Genomic DNA, 19,857 nt, shown 5'->3' on the forward strand with positions numbered 1-19,857 from the left:
CAACAATCTATAAGTGTGCTAAAAATTGGAGTAACAGAAGTTAAGAATGTATTTCTATTTACCGGTACTCAAACCTGGCACTGAATATTAACAATGGTTATTTTTGGCATAATAGAATACAATTTATAGTCATTGTAACATGTAAAATGCACAAAGAAATTAAAAAGTGCCACCCTTGACCATTTACAAGAAAAAATAACGTCAAATGTAATATTATTAAAATAATATGAATTAAAAAAATTGAGAACGGAAGCATCCCTTGTCATTATTGCATATCCTCATCCATGCATGGTAAAGTGTTTCATTTTGCAGCATTGAGGGCGATTTTGCCTCAGGGTAAAAGCGTTGCCAAAAAGCGATCAGAGTCATGTATGCAATAAACATATTTTACATGAAAAAAAATCTTGTCAAATTTTTTGAACAGGATGCATTTTGTCAATTTAAAAAAAAAGTATCGATTTGAATAAGCAAAAATGCCTAAACTATCACATAAAAATGCTTTTTCTTTTAATACTTTTTAAAAATAATTTGGTGTTAATTTTACATAACATGAGGCTCACCTAGAAGGAGCTGACATAATTTTCTGCCATCTTGCTGCTAAGGGGTCCCCCAAAAATTCTTGTGAAAGGCTCAGCCCAAAAAATGAGAAGAAAATTTGTGCGGTTAGGTCACTTTGAGTGTCCGTAGTTTGTATTCTTCCTTGTGCTTTGCTAGCACTAATTTTAAGTTGGACTACACAATACAGCAACATGTGGAGTCAAATATGACAGTGTCTCTCTTTAAATGTGTGTTGAGTGTTTTTTGAAATCAATTAAAATTGTAATCTGTACTACCTCTAAAATGTTTGATGATTGGCTCGAATATCTACTGAGGTTTTTGACATATTACACTTTATTTTTTTCTATTTATTAAGCAGTTTTTGTCAGCATACTGCAATTCCCTTTTGCACATGACTCTCCTATTGCCATTGGCGCAGCATTGCAAAATTCCTGGCTGGAACAATCTCACTGCTGTTCAGCAGCAGCTTGAGGAGCTTTATGGCCATTCATTTTTTAAGCCCATAGAATTATTCTGAGTGAACCGGACAGAAAAACCTTTGACTACGCAACAATTTTACAAGGTAATGCCAATGTCAATTGGCAAACTGTGTGCAAGAAAATTGCACCTAAGTAAACAATGCCAAAGCTGTCAAATGCTGATTGCCTCACATCTGTCCGAATGAAATGTGAAGCGAAAGTGTATAGCACTTATGGGACCCCTGTATTGATCCCTCCCCCAGTGTTTCTCTCGGCTCCCACGAAAAAAAAAAACTAAATAAGCAGAAATTAAGCAAAAATGTGACTTGAACTTATGTGTGAAACCATACTTGTCACATGAATAACACAAGATGATACACCCCATGAAAGATTGGGTTAAAAGATCATGTGAATGCTACTGACCGCAACGTTTTAACCGATTATTAAATCCTAGTTTTATTTAAAGGCTTAATTGTCATCTCCTTGTTGTATTCCATCAGTGTAAGCATGTTTATGTGCAGTTCTTCTAAGCAACTCTTTAGTTCTTCCCCGTGGAGTACTGCCAGTCGACGCTCTTCGCACTTTCTGCAGCTCCCACATGGGAGAAAGGGCATGATGTCACCTCCAACCAATAATATTCATCCTGCATCCTGGCTGTCCTCCCTGTCTAGAGGTTTCCTAGCAACACCACGACTTTCCCTTTAAAAGCTTCCTACACAGCTCATGGTTTCTATAAACCATTTGTCCTCTTTCTTCCTACTATTGTAATGGATCCAAACACCACTCTACATCCAGCACTAGCTTGCTTAAGGCCTACTTTGTTGAAGTAATAATTGACTTACCCTCACATAAGAATTAGCTCTCTGACAAGGTTTGCGTTTAGGGGATCAGACTTCACTTAGATTTTTCACCTAGTACATGCAGCTTCATCAAGAACCTTGATTTTCAGAGACACCTGTCTTTGTCTTATACAATCTCGGACTCAAACTGCATTACGTTAATGGACACTTATATTATGTAACCAGAAGTCACAATAGGGCTGCCATGTACACCATTCTTAAGGACTTTTCACTCAGACAGTTAATCAGCCAGTCACGTGGTAAGAAAAAAAAATCCAACCAAAACATTAACTTGTACCTCACATTAAACGGAAGTGACCGGTATTCCATTTTCTGAAACTTAAATACAGCAGTGGCTTGAGATGTGTATGACCATACTTAAAAAATTTGACATACAATCATTTATCATGTGTCACAACAGAACAAATTAAGCCATACGGTCAAGTAATAACACTGTTGCTAAGAATCGAATCTAGGGTCTAAATAAATGGTTATTTTTATAATCAATAAATCTGTTCATTATTTTGTCAATTCGTTGACTTTAATTTCAAATCCAGTATTGTGAAAAACAACATTATTTGAAATTAACATTGTAGAAAATATAAGCTACTGTAGATATGTGTTTGGCCAAAAAGGAAGAATTTTGATTATTATAGGCTGAAGTATCCTACCTGCAATTTAATCACTTTTATGAGACCTTAAATAAATAATAAATAAATAAATTCTAGTAATTTTGACATTTCTGATTAGTCATTTAATTGTAATAAACAAACATCACTCAAACATTGGCTGAACAAGATGATAGATTTGCTGAATAACAAATAATTTACCAAATTGTGATAAAAAAGTTCATTCCTACACCAGCAAAATGTCTTATTTGGATTCAAATCGAATGTAGAAAATGTTACATTGTAGAAGACAATCAAAATTGGTAATTTTTTATTATCAAAAAACTGAAATTTGGAAACTGTATAAACCAAAAGGAATGTAAATGATTTAGACATTTTAAACAGTTAATAATTTGATGATTATTAGTTGCCAAATAATGAATTAGTTGTTGCAACTTTAATTAAATTTGGTCCACTGCTCTTATGCGGTCTAGTTTGACCATACTTACTTACTGTAAGTTCATGGTTTGAGTGCTGCCGATGGAAACATAAAATAAACACTGGAAAATGGCTGAGAAAGCCCTTGCAACTGTCATAGTTACTTACGCTGTGAGTAGAGCAGTATCTGCATCTCGAGCAGGGCACAGGTGAACAGCTGCAGAACATTTTCCACCCCCAAAAGATTAAACATTTCCCCAATGGAAAAGTCAAAGAGCGGAAGTTCCGATGTGCTCGGCCTCTGGCAGACCACAGGACCGTAGACTCCTGAAAACTTAAGGGATCGTCCGGAGGGTGGTAGGGGCACCTCATAGAGGATATTGAAGATGTAGCTCTCCAGAGGGAGAGGCGGGGGATGGGGCGAGGTGACTGCTTGGTAGAGTTGCTGCAGCACCTTCTGGCATGCTTGGGCAAAGGCCATGGGTGTTATCAAGCAGATGCACTTTGAAACGTACAGTGTGTCTCGGCTGATGTCATAGGAATTGAAACGCTGCAGACGAGAAATAGCTGGCGCGGCATGGAGGATGGGTCGAGGCTGGGTGTGGGAGTGGTGGTGGATCCATGGCTCTTCGGGTCCTCGAGGGGAGGTAGGAGTATGCAAGATGTTGTACTGCTCTGCGTTGTGCATGTGGTAGAGAGTTTGCATGGCGCTGCAGATTTGCTTACTGGTCACCTCCTCAAAAAAGGTGAGCGCAAATCCGTACGTCCGAGAGCCGTCCTCCCTGGTGATGATGAACGAGTGGAAGTGAGGCTCCCGGGTGTCCACTTGCGTCCTAAAGGCCAAACCTTTCGGCATGCAGAGCTGGAAGATGAAAAAAATGTCAATAATTAAGTATATTTTTATAGAATGTAGACTATTTGTATATATTTTAATAGAATATAGAGATTTGTTTGTTTTTATGAGAAGAGAATACAAAAAACATAGATTTAAGAGTTAACGAGAATTAAAAAAAAAAAAAAAAATTAATCCACCATTATATATTTTTATTTTATGACATAGTTGACAATACAAATTAGAGATTTTTATTTTTAAATAACAGCTGTGTTCTTGACTTAAAAAAGTGACCCCTGTATCATTTATTATTCTTTGTCTGGCCCTCAGAGAAAAAAGTTGATAAATGAAAATCTAAAAAAAAATACTCTAAGGTCAAAAGGAACTAAGCTAGGCTGTAATATCACTGTCATCATCTCCACTGAACATGTATATTTTCTAGCTTTTTCTAAAAACAATACTGTGTATGAGGACCACATATATTTCTTATATTGGAATTTCCCTTTGACAAACCATGAGACCATGGTTTTCAGCTAGATTGGTTTGCTTTTAAAGATCATCTTTCAAACGAATGTGCCATTATGACCAAACTTAGGTACCGTATTTTCCGCACTATAAGGCGCACCGGGTTATAGGGCGCACCCCCAAAAATAGTTTTTGGTCCTATATTTTCCATACATAAGGCGCATCGGATTATAGGGCGCTACAATGGGAACGTCGACAAAACAGTCAGATAGTTCAGTCAAAGTTATTACTCCCTCAACGTTCCGAAAGCTTGAAAAGATGCAAATACGTGTCTCAGACATGTACGGAAACAGTGTCTGTACGATGTCACCAATCACTCAAATGCATCGTTCCAAATAGCATTCGGAAGGTTAAAGTCTTGGGATTCAAGAAATCCCCAAAATTTCTTAGTTTCCATTTTATTTTTTGCTGGCAACTGTGTGGACAAGTAAAAAAAATTTTCTCTAAGCCGTAGTGCAACCCAACGTGTGATTCACATTCATCTTTTTCGGCCAGTTGCGGGCTTTGTTTCGCCCCTTTAGCCTATGCGAACCTGTAAATGATAAAAAGGATCCGCACCCTTTACCTCCGAATAACTTTAGCCAATAGTGACTGTTTCAAATGATGATTGACACATTGGTTAGGAAATGAAACACCAGTATATAAATCCCAGCATACACCGCGGACTACTTCGCCTTTGGGGGAAAATCTAGTCGGCGGCTGCTTGCCTTAGTTGCAAGACTTTGCGACTTAATATTGATCCATATATAAGGCGCACTGTATTATAAGGCGCATGGTTAGCTTTTGAAAAAAATAAAGGCTTTTAGGTGCGCCTTATAGTGTAGAAAATACAGTACTTCTAAGAGCCACATTCTTAAAATATTTTATGATCAGTGCATTAACATCAAAGAAACTTTCACAAATAGTTTAAGAAAATCCACAAGGAGAGTCTGGCTGAATTGTGATCTTACCATGCCAACTGCATCCTGGTCAAATGGATTCCACTCAACATTGTCCGGGTAATGTGCAAGAACTTTCGATTTGAAAGTTCGCCGTAGGGGACTCTGATCAAAATTCTCACCTAAAAAGGTCAAGAGGAAAATAAAGCAAGTGAGAATAAAAAGGAGGGAAAACTGCACTGGATAATAAGCAGGGGTGCACAGGAAGTTGTTGATCAGTAGCAGACGTAGCTCTAGGGGGGGAGAGAGTCAGTTAGCAAATTGGTCTACAGAGGAAGAATGTATTGCATCATATAAAGCTGTCATTCTCATCATTCAAGCTTTAAAAAAACATAACTATTAATGGGTTGTCTTTTAATTTTCAATAAAAAATATAGGGAAAAAAAGTTAATGATGTTTTCTGACAGCTTTAATGGCAATACACAGTAACACACAAAACGATCCGTCAAGAAAAGCTTGAACTGAGTTGGATTTGAACCCAGAATGAAGCAAAAGTGATGCACACACCAAGGCAGTACTGAAAAGTTCATTCCGTTATAGGGTGAGAACAAATCTTGCCCAGACAATGCCAGCACAGGCAGCACTGGATTCACCAGTGAGTGAGCGCAATGTGTGCAGGGTGTGCAAGAGCCCGCTCAGGAAACAGGAGCAGTGATTGTCAAACATAAGCTCATTGTTCAGCCGCTGCTTGGGGATGTGAGGAAGAGGAAGGAGAAGCTGGGGGGGAGACAATTCAACTCAAAAGTGTGCAAAAAAAGGGAAATAAGAGGAGATCCCCACAAAATGAGAGTTAAATATGTTTATATAAAAGAAAACATGGGAAAAAAGGGGAACTACTGAAAAATGTACTTAACCAGGGTAAAGGATGAGGGGTTCAAGCTTAGCAAAGGTAACAATGGGGTAGGACAGTGTGTGGTGGGAGGGTTACCTTCATTTTCCCCTGCCAATTTTCCTCTGGCCCCATCTTTGAATTTAGTAGCTTCTATATACTGGCATAAAGCTACACAGCAAATAAAACAAATATATCATTACAAACCTGGTTTCAAAAATGGAGCAAATCACTTTTCACACCCTGACACCTTGCAGAACGCAACAGCGAGTGAGACACGATTTTTTAAAATTTGTTTTAGGCTGGTTCTTCTACTTTACAGGTGTTGGTCTCCTGATGCACAGATAAACCTAGTAGGAAAAGTCACTAATACAAAAAAGTCTGCAAAAAAAAAAAAAAGACAAATTTTTATCAGTTCAAAAGAAACTTTTTAATCTCACTTGGAAAAAAAACCCCGATATGACCTCAATTGAACTCAAATAAAATTAACTGAACTAAATTAAATGAGTGGATTACATTGTTACAAAGAACTGGACATTACTATTATTTTTGTACAAATCATACGTCAAATCGTTGTTGTAGCAAAACTGTTTTCTTTGTTTTTCTTGTCACACAGTATGTCACAAAAGACCCAAAAACTCTTACTATAGAGTGTAAATTAGGTTTTCACTGTGTAAATAATATTGCAATTCAGTTTTACAGGCAGAGTTCAAAACTCGAAAGAATAGACCTGGTGATAACACAAAATAGGATTTGTAGCATTCAATATTGTTAAAATACCAATGTTTTGATTTTGATATTGGTAGTTGACAATCATAATTTTCAAACAAATCACAAAACTTTTTAAAAGTCAGATTCTGCAATCCCCATTTTTGCTGATCCCATTAAAAAAAACAAGAACTATAGACAATCGTTCCTACTTGTTTAAAAAAAACGGGATTATAAATACTATAAATCATAAACTTAAAAAATGTACTTCTTAAAGTATATTTTGATGCAAGAAATAGTCAAATTAATATCACAATATTGCAGATATTTCGGCGTGATGTAAGGCCAGACAGAAATCTGAATATCCTCTTATTTGGTCAGTGAATATTTCAATCAAACAATCCTTTTAGTTTCGTGTTACTCATTCAGCAATGGCTTTTTATAATTCCTCGATAATTTTCCTCAGCTATTTCTTCTATGGATCCGCAAAGGACCACGGTCCTGTGGTACAGAAGAAATTAAAAACTAACTTTGGCCACACAAGCCTCACAAACATAGGATTTTTTGGTGAAAATTTCATTATACTCACTAATGCACCAATGACACAGTTGTATCTATCCATATATGGTGTACGTACATAATTCTGGACAACAACATACGAGCACAACTAATTACCAGACAACAGACGGCAACAAAACACACTTATGGAGTTAGGAGAAAACTACAATAATTCATCGATTGTAGTAAGTAACCTTAATAAAATCCTCTTGTTTTTAATGTGAGAAATGAGTTGTGAGATTGCTCCTTCCTTTGCGGTTATTGCCAAACACTATATATACACACAGGGTTAATTCAAGTCTTGTGTTATTAAAGTGTTATTAGCAATGATCCAAAACTCCAAATGTATACCTCAATCTGACTATTCCCTACACGTTAACATACACGATTACATTTAAACAATCAAAATAACTAAATAAAGAAATATAAAGACATTTCTCATTTTTTAACACTGGGATGTTAAACTCAGTTTGGCTCTCGGGCCGGATCCAGACCTTCTGTTCTCAGGTGGGCCAGATCAGTAAAATAATGTAAACACCAAATTTTCAGCGGTTTTTCAGTTTTACGTTTTAACATTTAGCCTACATATTCTATTCACAGATGCCAATGGATGGTTTCCAAACACAACATATTTATTCACAAACAATGGGGACAAGGGAGTTTTATGTTTGGCATTGAATGTGTTAACAGTTGAGTGAATGCAGTTTTACACCTGAACCAACTCTCTACACTATACAAAATCAACACTGCCCTCTACCGGACGGTGAGAGCATTTGCTCATCTTTTATCTAAACAAATCATAACTTCTTTTATAAATTAGAGGCTCCTTTTTTATACACAGAAATGTATGGGGGGTCGGAACAAATCTTTCAAAGGATCTGGTCCGCGGGCTGTATGTTTGACATACCTGCTGTAGAATAAATGATTGTCAATATTTGTACTCATCCATATGCCCTTAAGGTTTGAAATAGGAAACAAAATATAAAAAACAAAAAACTGCTATAACATCTGCTCAGGCAAACCCAAGAAACATCTTTGAAGAGAACTACAGTTATGTTAACAAAAGCTTGATGTGTGGATGCTTCAGGAGAATATAAAGTGACTTTAGGGTATGTATTTGTTTTCACCTCACTGGCTTATGTAAAAAATAGTATTGCACTTAACAAACAAGAACCGCAAAACACATTGCTCGAGTCATTTCTGAGAAATGATGTAACATTTGAAGCCCATTTGGGCCACCATAACCTCAAGCTAAAACATGTCAAGGTGGAGAATAACTGTGGCAGATATGGCCATCCAATCAGTTAGTTCACAGACATGGGTTTGACTTCTGTGAATGGCTTCTATTGTGTAACCAATCCTGAAGCAGTGTCACACCAAGTAAGACTTTCAGAAAGGAATAAAATAGCCTCACTGGAGCCGGTTTAGGCTTTTTGCAAACTATAAATATATATTTTTCACATATTTTTCCCCACAGCAACATGTTTTTGGGAAATAAGGTAAAAAGAATACACGTGTTACTACACCAATCAATAAGTTAATTACCTTATAAATGTTATACTCAATAATGGTGCACTACAAGTGCCATAAGAACAACAACAAAAAGAAAATCCCAAGCGCAATCTAAAGTACAAACTGCTAACAGATTATACAAAAAACTGCTATAAAGTATTTGATAATGATGGTCAACTAGTATTTATTTAGTTTTTATTGATTTTATTTTGGATTTATTTATTTGAATTAATCTGTCATTGGGGCACTCGCATACTAATCCAAAAAATAAATAAAAGGTTTCAACGCTGCAGTGCCTGAGGAATTGCGTGGACACCGGAAGTAATCATTGGATACTGGCAATAAAATCATGACACTCACTATCCTTAAATCTTTTTGGATTAGGAGAACTAATCTGTTGTTTTCTTTTCGCTAATTAACAAGATGGACAAAATACCTTAAATCTTGCCATTATGTAAGAAGACGCAATGGCAAAAAAGACTCTGATTAATGATATTCAAATCTAGTGTGAATGGAAGTCACTGACTACGTTTTAACATCAGCTAAAAATCCTTTTAAAAAACGGATACTGACTACATGTAAAATTACTATTTGTTTGTAAAACCAATGAGGTAAATACAGTTCAAATCACGTTGTCTTGTTCTAGTTTTTGTTTATTTGTGGGTGGGTTATTTTTAGTTTGAAGGTTTGTGTCAACATTGGCTGTGATTTTGAATTCAAACTGTTTATACCCCACCTACTTGTAAATCGCCAACAGTTGAATAAAATCAGCCTCAGATTGTAATGATGCCACAACATAATACTTCAGTGTAATGTAGGTTAATATTGCGTTTACGGGTGCAGTAAGAGACAGTGTTAGTATTTACAGCTAAAAGTCAAAATCATGGTTTTTATCAACTCACAACCAAATTTCCAAAGCACAGTTGGGGAAATTACTGCACCCAAAGCACCCAGTCATATAAAGATTGTTTACTTTTAAATGACGTAAAAACTTTCATTTTGAAAGAAGAGACACTCTTAATGCAGCTGAGTGACTCAAAAGACGCAAAGAGCAAATTGTACAGGTAACAGGAATTTCCACACCATTTCCTCTTTTCCCCTGAAACGGAAACAATTGACAAGCAAAAGCGACCAATTTTTGACACACAAAGTAGGACATCGCAATTGATGAGAACCACGGATATTTTACCAGCAACTTTTATGTGAATATCCAAAGCCCAACTGCTGGGGAGCTTTGACATTAAGAAGCAACTTTTATACGAATGATTGTGTGAGATGTTTAAAGTATCATTTTACATATTTCTTACTCTCCATATTGGGCTGCAACGAACGACTATTTTAAGAGTTTACTAATCAAAGACTATTGAAACGATAAGTTGAATACCCAGATAAGTATCCCTTTTTTTCTTAGATTTAGAATCAAGTTGATTTAATTCTATGGTACTCAATAATTCAAAGATTTTTATTTTTGAATTTCAGATGGACTTTAATTTCTTTTCATTACAGTTAATAAAGCTACTCTTTTTTTGTAGGTTGTTCCATATACATAGGTAATGCAACTTCGATGGTGTTAAATACATTCGCTGTGTGTTCAAAAGGCTTTGCGAGTGAACAATGGTTGGTCTCAGCTCTCAGGTAAGACATCCCCAATGCAAATGAGACCAGAGTTTCTACATTGTTTGCATGAACTCAAAGAGGAACCTCATTGTAGAAATAGAATCAGGAAGTATGTTTGTGAAAGATGTGTGGATTGCTGAAAACAAACTTTATTGTGTTAAGTGATACTGTTTTGAAGGAACACTTTCACCAAGAATTTAACCTCATGCTCAAAGACTCGACATGCGATTCACACTCATATTAGACATATTGGAGAATATAGATAACGAGACTGAATATTTTTCAATTATTGTTTTTGTTTCAAATTGTCAAATTTATTGTTTGCTTGGTACAAACTTTGGTTTACAGCATTTACCAATTATTTCTCTTTAATAAAACAGTGACGACAAAGTCAGCAGTTTACAATTCTTAAAAAAAAAAACACTGCATAATGCATCCTAGTCTACAGAGTCTTCGGCTAACAGAATTAAATACATGTACACTTGGCATCATTCCTTTTTTCTTTGGCATAGGCACATCTTATATTAATTAGGCCAGGGTTAATACTCAACAATTTTTAATAGTTTAGATTTACTACTGGAATTTGTGGTGTTCATTTACAGTACATCATTGATCAGCATACAAACGTGCCTTACTCAAAGACACTTAATAGGATATTAGAGAAAGAATGGAAATAGTCACCAACATTTCCCCTCCTATGTAACACCAACCAAAATTGCAATGGGTTGTACATCGAGTAAAAAAATCATTCTAGTCATAAAAAAAAGAAAAATAACTACTGTCATTTGAATGTGACAAAGATCAAAACTATTGTACCCTTCCTTCTAATAAGTAAATAAACACACCTTTCTCCACAGACCCACCAGATACAAGTGACAAAATAAAACTGCCCATTTGAATCAAGTTGCATAAAATGAAGCTAAAACTGTTTCAGATCAACTGCAATCTTAATAATCTTACAAGCAAGAAACATAATTAATTCTCTGAGAAAGCCTGGAACTATTACTCAAGCCTAATTAATTCTGTCATAAATGACGGCACAGTATGGTCCAGAAAGTCAAAGGTGACTTGTCGCTCCTAAATTTTAATAAACTCTGCACTGCATTGTAGCATGTTCCCTTAGTGGATTTGTACTAAACCAACGCGATGTAAGACTATTTTCATTTATGTTATAATTATAATTCAGTACATTTATAGCTAAATTACCACTTGCTGTAAATTTACCTTTGACCGTTAATGCTGAAATCAGTCATAGCAGAAAAACGCCCTAGCACCGCAATTAACTTCTACACCTTGACAATGGTTAGCTTGTGTTTGGCAGATATTTTTGGGTGAGCCTAAAATGTATTTGTGTGTTTTCAAAAGAAAGCTTGATTAAAGGTCATGAGAATATCAGACACTCAGAAAGTAACAACAATGTTATGAGGACTGGGTGTTAGGTTACTGGATTAATATTAACAGCAGTTTAAAAAAAATACTATAAAATTGTAAAATCAAGTTTTATAGATTTAAAAATTGCATTTTCATAAAAAAATGTTCATTTTAGTCAGTTAAATCGCAAAGATAACTAACACTTGTAGCTTGTACAAAAATCCCTACATCTAGCTTTTGACTTACTTGCTAGAATGCCACAATAAACTATTCCTTTGAAACTATTATTTACTAAATCAGCACTAGCTTTGAGTGAGTCAACTTTTGATACCCTTACATTAATACTCTCAATTTCCTGATTTCGCATATTTGCAAACTGTACGTTTTTAAAATGCAGAATTAGTCATGTATATTGCTTTAAAACAGGGGTCGGGAACCTTTTTGACTCAAAGAGCCATAAAAGCAAAAAATATTAATTTTATTTTGGGAAAGAGCCACACCATATATTATGAGACAAATTTACTAAATTGCTAAACCCGCGCCCCAGACAAAAGCTTAGTCATCAGCACATTTATTTTTGATGATTTGATAAAAATTATGAAAAGAGAATAATGCCAGAGCCCCTGTCCCAAATTCAACAAACAGACCACTTTAAACTTGTCTCTTTCTTGCAATTACTCAAGATCGGTTAAACTCCTTTTGACCCTTTTTTTCATACATATTGGTTTCAAAACCAGATGCAAGCATTTATTTTGTAAAAACGTCACAACATTCTGAGAATAGGGAGCCTTATGTGCTTACCTTTGGCGAGAGATGGGAGGGAATGCTTGTACTTTTTGCATAGCTCCACCCATCCCTCCCACTCACCCAATCAAATGACTAAGTTCTCTTCCGGTGTTTTGGCGCATTTACAGTTCTGTGGATTCATCATAAAGTATCTGAACACTGAACACAGATTATATACTGAACTTTTAAATAAAGGATTCTTTAGCGTTGTACAGCCAAAACGAGTTTTTTTTCCCCCTTTTTTTGTGAGACACCTTGACTGTAAATTGTAGTGAAAAACGTGCCCTATATATACTGCGAAGTGTTTCCTCTGCATTTAGCTTTGGTTTGGCTTTACGTGTGCCTGAATAGGATAGACAATCTCGGTTTTGAACAAGATGGAGAAATTTTGCATGCAATCAAATTGGTCTCTGAGCCATAGATAATCATAGAAAGAGCCATATATGGCTCGCGAGCCATAGGTTCCCGACCCCTGCTTTAAAAGGTTCATTAACTATATTCACCCCTGCCAAAACCTCTTTGACCTGTTGCCCTCTGGTAGGCGCTACAGGTCCCTTAAAACAAGGACAAAAAGGCTCAGAGACAGTTTCTTCCCAAGGTCCATCACCACTCTAAATGAGTGCACAAAACTGCGAAAATATAGGTCTTGCTACTTATTTGGGATTTTTGTTATCTTTGCAGCGGAATGTTTTTTTATTATTTGTTATTGCAACATCCATAGCAGCCTGGTCAACTGGAAGGGGGATTACCTCATGTGCGGTCCCTTTTTAAGGTTTCTTCCTTTTCCTCATTTTGAGGTTTTGGAGTTTTTACTTCATCTCATGTAGGTTTTAGATCAGGGGATGGTGTAATAATAGTCTGTGGTTTGCAATTATCTGTGGTCAGTACTTTGAGACTCTTTGTGATTAAGGGGTATACAAATAAACATGACTTGACTTGCCTCTAAATGTTTTTGCACTACTTTTCATCGCACTACTGTTTTGATGCACTCTTCTTTTATTTGAACCTTTATTATAACTTAGGCCAGTCTCTAAGCACTACAGACTTTAATTTAATTTTTCCCCTTTAAAGTCTTTATCGCACGTTTTATCCTTGAGTGCCAGGTCTAATCTTGTTGAATACAATGTTTCACAACGTTGATATCAATGACAATAAATACATTTAAATTCATTTATAATTAGCTGCACAATATATGGCATACAATTTAGCAGCATAACCAAAGATAGCCAAATCATATGGTTATGTATTTATATTGTGGTGTAGACAACTTGAAAATAAACTACCGCTAAATATTTGCAGGAATGAATGTTTCTTTTAAACTCAAATATTAAGTACTGTATTACATTGTTTACTTTGAAATTATTTCATTAATTGAAATTCTGTGCGAGGGTGTGTGAATGGGTAAGTATGAATGAAGACCATTTACCATTTAACAAAGCTGTCTATCGACACATAAAGCCGATGGCACAAATCTGTGTAAGTGGGAGCTATTTCTTCGATAGTGTAATGCACGTTGTGCCTTGGCTGACAACTTTATAAGGCCACTCAGAGGACATGAGCATAAATAAGTCCTTATTCTTTGCATTTAACTCATAAAAACAAAGGCTGAAATCAATTTGATATATTAATATATTTTACATATTATTACACTTATATTTGAGGTTACATCAAAGAAGACAGACTCAGTTTTGAGTACGTGCAATATATGTTGCATAATACTGAACTTAGGCGCAATTGTGCATACTGTATTTTTTTTGTTGTTGACAACAACAGTTTCGTGGGGAGTCTGGTTTTGCACTTTGATCAAGCCCTTATCAGATTGAACTACTGCTATCAAAAATGACCATTCAGACTGTGGACACAAAAAGATAGACAAATAATATTTGACCACGTTTGCGCCTAGGAAATATTGGCATGTTCAGTTTACAACATTGATATCCGACTTTATGTTATTTAACAAATAGGAACTCAAACCTTATTGTTTAGGTAACAAAAGTAGATAAAACCTTAGACGACCTAGACCGATGTAAGATCAGGCTAAAAAAAAAAAAAAAAAAAATTCCAGCCCGACCTGACCCAGCCAAGGGATATTGAAATCCGAAACAGCACGAGACTGACAAATTAACTAGATTCGAGGGACCAAAGAAAACTTGAATTTTCATATTTTATCTGTGAGGACTTTTGGGGCAGGAGGAGGATGACTTCTCTCACACTGTTTTTTTAATATCAGATATCTACCCAACAAGAGAAAGGTGCCTGGTTCAAGACTGGGTGGAAACATTTATTGACCTGGAGAGAGATAGGCGCCACCAGGCTGTCCTTGCCCCAAAACACACCACAGGAAATGGTGCCCCTACAACCCATCGGTTAAGGGATTGTTATTGTGAGCTTGAGGAAGCTCTAAAAACTCTGTTATGACCTTTATATTATGTTGGTAATGTCTGTGTATTTTCTGTACAGCCATTTGAAACTTCTTGTGATTAAGGGCTATACAAATGAACATGACTTGACTTGACTTATTGCAGTCGGATCTGTGGGATGGATTCCCGCAGCCCTCAGAGGCACTGAGCCAAGGATGCGTTGTGCAAAAGAAGGGCCGAATCCACTGCACGATCCTCCACAGAGAAAAATAAATTAAGACCAATTACGGACACGCAACAAGCGTGGATAATTTAAAAAGACTGGACATGAACCCAAGGTAAGGGTTGACATTTTAGGCACGACACGAATTTTTGTTCGGGCTTGGGTCCTATAGCCCTAAATCACTGATTGAACATGGTGACTGTGTTTCTGAAAAGGCAAAGCGTGTGCTTCAGAAAACAAGTTCAGGAATTTATTACACTTTTAATTTTGGTAGTTACCGTCATGTGCTTTATTTTCATTTTACGAAATTATTGTTAATCGCATCTCCATACCTGTCAACCTGAACGGTTTTGCCGTAAAAAGTACGTTTATTAAGCATTTTAAGACGTGTACGACGTACGAGAAAATCTGTACAGAAAAACACAAATTTGTCAATTATGGGTACCATCCGGTATACACGGACTATCACGAAACGGCAAATCAATCAAGTCAAACGAGTTTGCCGCGGAAGCCTCTATCTCTGTATAGTTTTTTTTTCGTTGCAAACAAAGCCAGCGGTTTGATGTAGTGAAAGGAAGTCCGTCTTTTTTTTAGTGAACCGGCTTTTTCGGCTGAACTCATTAAAGTAAGCCGGCTCTCAAACGGTTCACTTGCTTTGATGCATTATATTAGGAATTATTATGTTGTATAAATAAGTTAAGAAAAAAGGAGTTAGAGAATGAGAAAATAAAAAAAGACAGGTTAGTGGTTATCCCTTTAGTCAGTATATTACCAACAATAATTTAATGCAGAAAATGAATTCATAATTTGAATAAGAAAATGTATTATTCTACTTATTTATATTTGCATGTATTTTTTCCTTCTACAGTGAACATCCAAGCGACTTAATTTTTGAACTCTTTTTTATAATAAACCTCATTCATGTCGAGAAACTCAGGATCTCACAACAAAATGTTAATTAACAATATATATATATATATATATATATGATAGAACGAAACACATTTACAATATAAAATGTTAAACTACATGAATAAACACGTTTGAAAAAAAATATGGTGTAAGATTATTTTGTATTTTGTAAGGGAAAATACGACAGTTGAGTCGTGGAGGTTGACATGTTAATTTTGGTAGTTACCGCCATTTGCTTTATTTTCAATTTACGAAATTATTGTTAATGGCATTTTCATCTGGCTGCAGAACACGCCACCGAACAATTGTTTAATAGTGTATCACACTTAGCACACCGTCGTAAATATTTAGCATATTCAACCAGAATATGTTATCTCATTTTCCTTTTAAAGTTATGATTACGTGTTTACTTTGTGTGGCAATGCCTAATTTCGTTGCTTACAATTTTTTCACTACGTTGTTATCAATGACAATAAAGACAATTTAATTACATTAGTTTAATTGATTTTGACATCGTAATTATTCAACCCTATTTTACGTTTAAGGCTTTTTAATAGAAATGCGAACACGCCATTAATCCCTTTGCTCTCTGCCGTGAACTGCAAACAAACAAGGCAGGGAAAGACCACAGCCGGGGCCTAGCATTGACATTAGCACCACATTGCCTAGGTTATTGATCAAAACACGGTGGAACTGGAGAAAGAAGAAAAACACGAGAGCAAATTTCTCCCAAAACGCAATTGACTGGGCGAGTCGTCTTCTCTCTGTCCGAGTTTACAGCAAAATGTCATGGATCGCTAATATGCTTACCGGAGAGTTCATCTGGTTCCAGCCCGCTTTCGGTGTCCAGTCCGCAGACCACAAAATAATCTGCGAACCGACGGGAGATGGGGCTGATGCCAGTAGTCATTTCGAGACTGCTCCGGAGGCTCTCTCTTCCCCACGAAAGAGAACATATTAAGTGGAAGAGGAGACGGGGTTTGTGTCTGCCATCACCAATGCCATGTATACAGCTTAGTTAGTACGCGCCGCCCAGCTCGAGTATATCGAAGCTAGAAGATCACAAAGGCTCAATCGGTTAAGCACAATTCCGGTTAAGACCCTTCACATTAAACTCTATTAGTTGGCTGATGTGCCAAAGAAATTAAATAGATCATGAAAAATAATCAGCAGTCTAATATACATTGCTCGGATAGAGCCTATTGAAGCAAGTACAACACAACGGATCCTTACAGTTTGTCACATTTCCGGTTAAGAATCTTCACAATAAACCACTTTTAGTTGCGCCTTGAAAGAAAGACAGTACCGGTAATAAAGAAAAAGAAAGAACGAAAGAAAGTACGAAAGAAATACAAAAGTAAGAAAGAAAGAAAGAAAGAAAGAAAGAAAGAAAGAAAGAAAGAAAGAAAGAAAGAAAGAAAGAAAGAAAGAAAGAAAGAAAGAAAGAAAGAAAGAAAGAAAGAAAGAAAGAAAGAAAGAAAGAAAGAAAGAAAGAAAGAAAGAAAGAAAGAAAGAAAGAAAGAAAGAAAGAAAGAAAGAAAATAATATAAATTACTCAGGCATGGTAGCTTGAAGCAGTGTTTTTTTTACCTGGTATGACTTGAGGACCCACCATCCCATGCTGATTTCTCGTAACTTGCTTTTTTGTGTGCATTTTTTTTCAACATACAAAAAGAAGAAAGGTGGAAACATTGCAATGTTGCGGCATCTCTATCAAGATAAACTCATTTTCAATGTCTAGCATTCAATGTTTGAGAGTGGTGTTTTTCATTTTCCTGTCATCCATCCATTTTTTTCCATTTGTCCCTGAATTGGGTCTCCTATAGTCCTATTCAAAACGTCGTCCTCTCCATCCATCCATCCATCCATCCATCCATCCATCCATCCATCCATCCATCCATCCATTATCTGCACCGCTTATCCTGAGTAGTGTCGCGGGGGTGCTAGAGCCCATCCCAGCTATCTTCGGGCAGTGGGCAGGGGACACCCTGAACTGGTTTTGCCAGCCAGTCGCAGGGCACACAGGGACGGACAATTCGCTCGCTCATTCACACCTAGGGACAATTTGGACCGGCCAAATAACCTGACATGCATGTTGTTGGAATGTGGGAGGAAACCGGAGTGCCTGGAGGAAACCCACGCAAGCACGGAGAGAACATGCAAACTCCACACAGGAAGTTCGATCTTATGACCTCAGAACTGTGCTGCACACGCGCTAACCACTGCTCCGCCGTGCTGCCCACGTTGTCCTCTCCATTACAAATAATTCCTCCACAGTGCACACCCACTGCTCCACGGTGGGGGGCACTTATTTATACCATAGTCTTCTTGTTGCTTTTTTGCTTCCTGTCAGGAGAACTTTTACGAGGCACTCATCTTTTTTTTCTGCAATATTACATCTGTTAAATTCTCTAAATAGAGCACTTTAAATGTTCGACTCCTGGGATAGGCTCCAGCACCCCGGGACCCTACTGAGGATAAGCGGTGCAGATAATGGATGGATGGATGAAATTTTCGAATCCCACCCTTATGACAAGTTGCGATGCATATCAAGAAGAAATTTCCACTCAAATGCATTGAATGAAAATGTTGTTTATAAAAGAGATAGAGAATGTATTCAGATAAAAAAAACCTTATGACTTAAAACAACTTCAGGTAACAATATCCCATTCGATACTCTCTGAGCTACATTTTTAATGAAATCCAAAGTACTTTAAATACAATCAAAAAGTATGAAATAACGAGTAAAAATGTTGTGTTGGGCCTGAAGCAAATAGCGGCTGTGATACATTATCTCCGGTCAACTATTGCTGTAAGCGGGAGCCGGCAGAGCGCATATTTAAATTGGGGGTTGTATGGGTTTCTTGTTGGATTTTCTGGATATCACAGGGGTTCTTGTCACCATTAACCGCGGTAAATTGGTTACAATATCTGGGTTTCGCCATGCTCAACAAATGTACTGGTCTTTTTCTCTGGTGTGGGTGGCAACTCACTTTTGCAGGTTATTATCACCGTCTACTGTTAAGGAGTGTACTGACCCTGTTATTTTGGTTTTCTGAGAATTTTTTTGCAATTTGCCAAGGCATGCATTTTTTTCCAAATTTGTAATTATTTGGATAACGTGAGGCTCTCTTAGAGTGAGGTGACATGATTGTCCGCCATCTTGATGCAGAGGGTACCCCAAAAAACCTCGTGAAAGGCTGGGCAAAAAAGGAGAAAATTGGAGCGATTTGGTCAGTTTAAGTCTCTGCAGTTTATATTCTTACTTGTGCTTAGTATCACTCGTTTTTTATTACGCTACACCAGGGGTCGCCAATCTTTTTGAACTCAAAGTTTTTTTTTTTTATTTATTCGTGCGAAGGGCTGCCAGTTCGAAATGCATTTCTAAAATATTAACTTAAGTTATTACCATGTCTTCACAATGTCATTGTTTTGTTGTTACCAGGTTGTAATTATTAGAAGTAGGGTTAAAATAAGCAGAGTAAACCACTTTAACAATGGTTATAAGGACAGCGCTCATGTCATTGATTTCTCATACCAGTTATTAGTCGAATTTCCTAGAAATCCACTATGACCCATACTAGTGAGCAATTGTCAGAATCCGGCTTGCGGGCTACTCAGGTGCTCTGAGGGGGCAACCTGGTGCCTGTGGGTACCACGTTGGAGAACCCTGCACTACACAAAACAGCGTTATCTAGTGGTCAAATTAGTGTCCCTTAAAATTATTTCAATCGCACTTCACACATATTACCGGCGACTTCTCACACGCCATAGAAATTGTGCAA

At 36.7% G+C, this 19,857-nt stretch overlaps 1 protein-coding gene across 3 annotated transcripts in view; it reads right to left on the reverse strand.

The window, feature by feature from the left end:
• The window catches only part of dennd5a (DENN/MADD domain containing 5A), a 44,924-nt gene extending 27,611 nt beyond the window's left edge, over nt 1–17,313 (reverse strand). For 2 of the 3 annotated variants that reach the window (XM_088334416.1, XM_088334415.1), the window contains exons 1-4: nt 16,883–17,313; nt 6,125–6,196; nt 5,209–5,318; nt 3,070–3,763 (exon numbers count right to left, since the gene is read on the reverse strand). In XM_088334416.1, coding sequence (XP_088190542.1) covers nt 3,070–3,763; nt 5,209–5,318; nt 6,125–6,196; nt 16,883–16,982 — 976 coding nt within the window. In that variant the 5' untranslated portion in view covers nt 16,983–17,313. The remainder of the gene's footprint in view (nt 1–3,069; nt 3,764–5,208; nt 5,319–6,124; nt 6,197–16,882) is intronic. The other variant, XM_088334417.1, reaches the window with a different exon arrangement.
• Nucleotides 17,314–19,857: the final 2,544 nt, after the last annotated feature.

The sequence above is a fragment of the Urocampus carinirostris genome, chromosome 4 (assembly GCF_059441175.1).
Source record: "Urocampus carinirostris isolate Australia breed hairy pipefish chromosome 4, RoL_Ucar_1.0, whole genome shotgun sequence".
NCBI lineage: Eukaryota > Metazoa > Chordata > Actinopteri > Syngnathiformes > Syngnathidae > Urocampus > Urocampus carinirostris.